Raw genomic sequence first — 4,529 nt, forward strand, 5'->3', positions numbered from 1 at the left:
ATTAATATATGTATGTTGTATTTTTCAGTGACGTTACTTTCTCATTGTATTATGTTGTTTTGGAACAAAAACATATTTTAGTGCTATTTCAATTTTTTTTAAATAACACTTATATATGATTAATTAAACTGCATAGATGATATCAAGACCGTAAAACAAAAAGAAATTGTTAGAATTACTACAAGTTAGGTACCACTTTTTAAAAATATCACCAATCAAAAAATATATTAACACTTAGGTTTACGCTTTAGTGATTATTGCTTAGAGTAATATTGAGAATTTGGGGGTTGAATTTATAAATGTTAGCCCAAGTTACAAAAAAAAAAGAATTTATAAATGTTCTATAAATACTAAAAAAAATTAGTATTATTTTATCACAAATTTAGGGTATTTGTGAAAATAATTATTCATTAACGGTTTGTAGAATTGAAATTTTCCAGAAAAAAAAACAGGTATTAAGATTACATTCGTTATTGGCTGATAGAACAAACAAGACGACTAGCGCGTGAGACAAATTTATTTTATGAAAAAACATGAATACGACCTTGATATCTGTAAAGTGTAAACGATGGAGCATCAAGAGAATCTTTTGAGATGATCACTCGTGTGGCTTCTGTATCTACACAAGTCCCAAAAGATAACTGCAAACCTAGCCAGGCTGTGTTTAGGCTTCGGTTGAACCTTCTTTCTGGTACGGTGCCTTTGATGTAATCCTGTATAAGGTTACGAGTTGAATATATAGAAACTTGCTTTAACAGTGGAGTAAGATGTTTTGCACAAATATGCATTTACCTATCCTTTCTCTTCTCTAGGAATCGATGAAGGGAAGCTCTTCTAGCAATTGGGAGTTCTACAAAGTCAATAAGTAAGTTAGACAAATATTTATAAAGCCAAAAGGCCAGAGAAGAGAGTAAAAAAAAAGGCCGGAGATTGAAACAAAGTGGCCTGAGGAAAAAAAACTTACCGGAAGCTAAAGAGGACGTGTTGGTCTGGATGATCTCTTGAGCTGCAGTACTAGGGACTGGCCTTCGGATAGAAGCAATCTCTTTTTGATTATTTGCTAAATTTTTAGTATAATCACTCTGGTTATTGTTTAATTCAGGTGTGAAGCTGTTGGCACTTTTTTTGTTAGCCAAGTCAATGACTTCCCTGGCTTCCTCAGCAGGAAAATCATCAAACAACATAACTTGACCGCCGTAGAATATGGTCAATGGAGCAGATTGAGACTCTGGCCTCACAACCCTGTTCAAGATTAAAAGGCAACCCTTCAAAAAGATTAGTCACATCTAGTAATAATGAGATGATGGTTTAGCAACTATTTACAGATAAAAAAACATACTTAGGCTCTTCGATCTTCTCGACCTCTTCCTTGTTCCCAAAGGAAGAGAAAGAAGAAAAGCTTGATTGCCTAGGAAAGATGTCATATTTTAGGTTCACGTCTTGAGCAGCTTTAAAATCTATTCCTGAAGTTTCACAAAGGAACAGATTCGTCATCATGGTGTATACTAGGCCTGGACGTTTTTAACTTAATCCGAAGTACCTACCTAAACCCGAATCAAAAAAACCAAAACCGAATATAAACTGTTATACAAAAATATCCGAACGGGCCTTATGAGCTTAGTATTTATAACCTGAACCGAACCAAAATTGGAACTATAATCCAAAAATATCCGAAATTAGTTAAATATTTTAATGTTTTATATATTTTAAAGTGATTTGGATATTTTAGAGTAGTCAAAATAGTTTTGTAGTTTGTTTTATTTGTTAATTTGAATACTTTTAGCTAATTTATACATTTTAACTAATATTTAGTTAGATTTGTATATAATTTATATATTTTGAAAAAAAAACATTTGTTAGTTTTTGAAGTTTAAAAAATACATTTTTGGACGATTTTAAACATTTGTTACATCCGAACCGAACCATCTCCGGAAGGAACCTAACCGATGGTTTGGAAGGAACCTAACCGAATCCGATCCGATAATTAGTAATATCCTAATGAGACTTCTGAGCATAACGCCGAAAATTTGAAAATCCGACTTGATGCCAAACGGACCACCGAGGCCTAGTTTATACTTAAACCTAAGGCTCATCTTTCAACTAAAATCAAAGTAAGAGGATTTAGTTTCCGGTTAACATGTAACCTACTTTCAGTAACTTGTTTCACAAGTCTGACTCTTAAAAGAACATAGAATCAAACAGATCTACACTTCTAGTCATCGAGTTAGAAAGAGAAGGGGTTGCTTACCATTGACGTCAGGCTTGCATGTCATCGCCAAGCTCAGATCTCCAAAGCTACCCTTCTCCTTGAGATAACGACTCAATCGACTACATGTCTGTGAGAAGCTCGGCTTCTTCTCAGGTAACTTCCGACCAGGGAACTCCCAACACTCGGCAGAACTTGACATCGTTTAAGATCCCTGGTTCCAGATGTAAAAATAAAATAGGAGAAGAAGAATCTTCCTGCTTTCTTGAATTGCTTTTCTGCCTTGTTCTCGAATATAAATATAACAGATGAGTCAATGACCATGAGAATCTTTATTACTTTCTTAGCTGGTTGCAGATACCAATATAAATCAATAATGGTAATTCTATAATAGAGCATATAAAACACGTGTTAAAATAAAATGCTCTTTTATAAATTGTAGATAATATTGTATTGAAATCATCTCTCATGTATTTTGCTATTTTTCGGTAAAATAATAATTATACTAGAATAAAATCCGCGTGTTGTGCAAAGTGAAATTAAAATTACATTATTAAAATTAAAAAATTTGTATAAATATATTTTGTAACTAAAAATAATATAAGAAAATAAAAATTGACATTGCTAAGTGGGTATTATAAATTACAAAAACAAACTGATTTATTAGATAAACAAGTATGAGTTAACAGTAATTGTATAATACCATTGTTGAGTATACATAATTTTACATATACAGTACAAGTATAACAATATCATAAAGTAAACTAAAAATGATTAATGAAATAAATCATCGAAGACCATATTTCGTTTTTGTTTTTATCTGAGTTTATTTAAAGACCCACTCTTTCAGATTTTTTTTTTTTTAAATTCCAATAATAGTAGTAACCGATACAAACCTGAAGGATGCAAAAACAGGTCTTACAACACAAGTATGCCTTCATTAGACTAAAAACAAAAAGCTCCTACTAAAGACTTACCATGTTAGAATAGAGAAAACCAAGTTGCCAACAAAGTAACTGGCGGGTTGGAGGATGATGATGCCGCTGTTGCAGCAAGTGATCGTGAGAGAGGATCAGTGCCGGTCCTGAGAATAATAAGACCAGAAGCAATTAAAAATAATTAAGGCCTGTTAATTGTTAAAAAGTTCTATAAATGTCTAAGAATTGAAATGATGGCATAAAGATTTGAACTGCATACCTTTTCTAAAAGGAAACAGCTACTAAACAGCTGGACTACTAGAGAACTTGTACGATATATTGGCTGAATTTTTACCTATAGAAAAAAGGCCGGAAGCCCGAGCTTCCTATGCTTCCCCTCAGGGCCGCTACTGGAGAGGATCTAACCGGAGGTGCACAGTGTCCTTAATGTCCGCGATAACCGCTTCAGGAGGACGAGAGATGGCAGCATGTAACCTGGAATTACGTTCCTTCCAGATGGCGTATTTCGAGGCCTGGTAAATAAATCTGATGATGAGGACGAGCTGGCTATTCGAGTAGGGTCTGCCTAACCAGCTCAGAGTTGCTTCAAAGGAGGGAGGAGGATGAAGGTTAGCTGCTGACGTGAAGTGCTGCCAGACCACCGAGCTAAAAGAGCACTCAAAGAATAAGTGCTCACGAGATTCATTATGAGTAGAGCATAGCACGCAGGAGGCAGGAACCTGAAGTCCCCATCGCCGCATTCTGTCTCTAGTTGCAAGCCTATGCTTAACATTAACCCAAGTTAGAAAGGCATGTTTAGGAATATGACCTGCAAACCAGACTTGTTTATGCCACGATACTTGTTGTCCCGGAGGAAACAAAAAGCTCCAAGTAGCAGCGGTTGGGAACTTCTGCACCGGAGTCTGATCTCCCACCTTCCAAGCGAAATTGTCATCAGATTCTGAGAGGGCTATAGGTTCAGCATCAGGCAAACACTGCTTCAACAGAGAGATGAGAGGATTCCGAGTCCTCATTCCGGAAAGCCACCAAGCACTACAAGAAAAATGTGTTTTAATAGCAGACGAGGATAGCGTTTTTTACGATTGTGCTATGATTGATATATCCGTGTTTTTAAGATAGCGTTTCTATTTTTGGAAACGCTATGATAGAGTTGTATATATAGAAACGCTATGAAAACTTGTGATTTAATAGCAAAACATAATTAAACGTTATGTTTGCCTTTTAAATCCCTAAACCCTAAATAAGATTTTAAACCCTAAACTATAAATACAAAACTTAACTCTAATGTTTTAACATCAAAACTTAAATTCAACTCCAAAATTTAAATATAAACTCAAAAATCAATCTTTAAAAACAAATCTCAAATCTTAAATTCAATACCTCTA

At 34.6% G+C, this 4,529-nt stretch overlaps 2 protein-coding genes across 2 annotated transcripts; both read right to left on the minus strand.

Annotated features, from left to right (window-relative positions):
* Window positions 1–346: 346 nt before the first annotated feature.
* Window positions 347–2,531, minus strand: LOC108814791 (protein TIFY 10B-like). Its single transcript, XM_056990929.1, has 5 exons — window positions 2,249–2,531; window positions 1,340–1,463; window positions 965–1,242; window positions 793–850; window positions 347–713 (listed from the first exon to the last, which is right to left on the minus strand). Exons 1-5 carry the CDS (start codon window positions 2,406–2,408, stop codon window positions 665–667), a joined length of 669 nt encoding a protein of 222 aa, XP_056846909.1. The 5' UTR covers window positions 2,409–2,531; the 3' UTR covers window positions 347–664.
* Window positions 2,532–3,530: 999 nt separating this feature from the next.
* Window positions 3,531–4,157, minus strand: LOC108815433 (uncharacterized). The gene has a single exon (XM_018588039.1). The coding sequence runs from the start codon at window positions 4,155–4,157 to the stop codon at window positions 3,531–3,533; it is 627 nt and encodes a 208-aa protein (XP_018443541.1).
* Between the last annotated feature and the right edge of the window lie 372 nt (window positions 4,158–4,529).

The sequence above is a fragment of the Raphanus sativus genome, chromosome 7, assembly GCF_000801105.2.
Source record: "Raphanus sativus cultivar WK10039 chromosome 7, ASM80110v3, whole genome shotgun sequence".
Taxonomy (NCBI): Eukaryota; Viridiplantae; Streptophyta; class Magnoliopsida; order Brassicales; family Brassicaceae; genus Raphanus; species Raphanus sativus.

Excerpts from the sequence above, each read along its gene's own strand:
- LOC108815433 (XM_018588039.1), bottom strand. The coding sequence starts at position 4,157 with ATGAGGACTCGGAATCCTCTCATCTCTCTGTTGAAGCAGTGTTTGCCT.
- LOC108814791 (XM_056990929.1), bottom strand. The coding sequence starts at position 2,408 with ATGTCAAGTTCTGCCGAGTGTTGGGAGTTCCCTGGTCGGAAGTTACCT. Across the intron at positions 1,464-2,248 it reads ATGCAAGCCTGACGTCAATG|GAATAGATTTTAAAGCTGCT; the intron begins GTAAGCAACCCC and ends GTGAAACTTCAG. Across the intron at positions 714-792 it reads CTAGAGAAGAGAAAGGATAG|GATTACATCAAAGGCACCGT; the intron begins GTAAATGCATAT and ends AACCTTATACAG.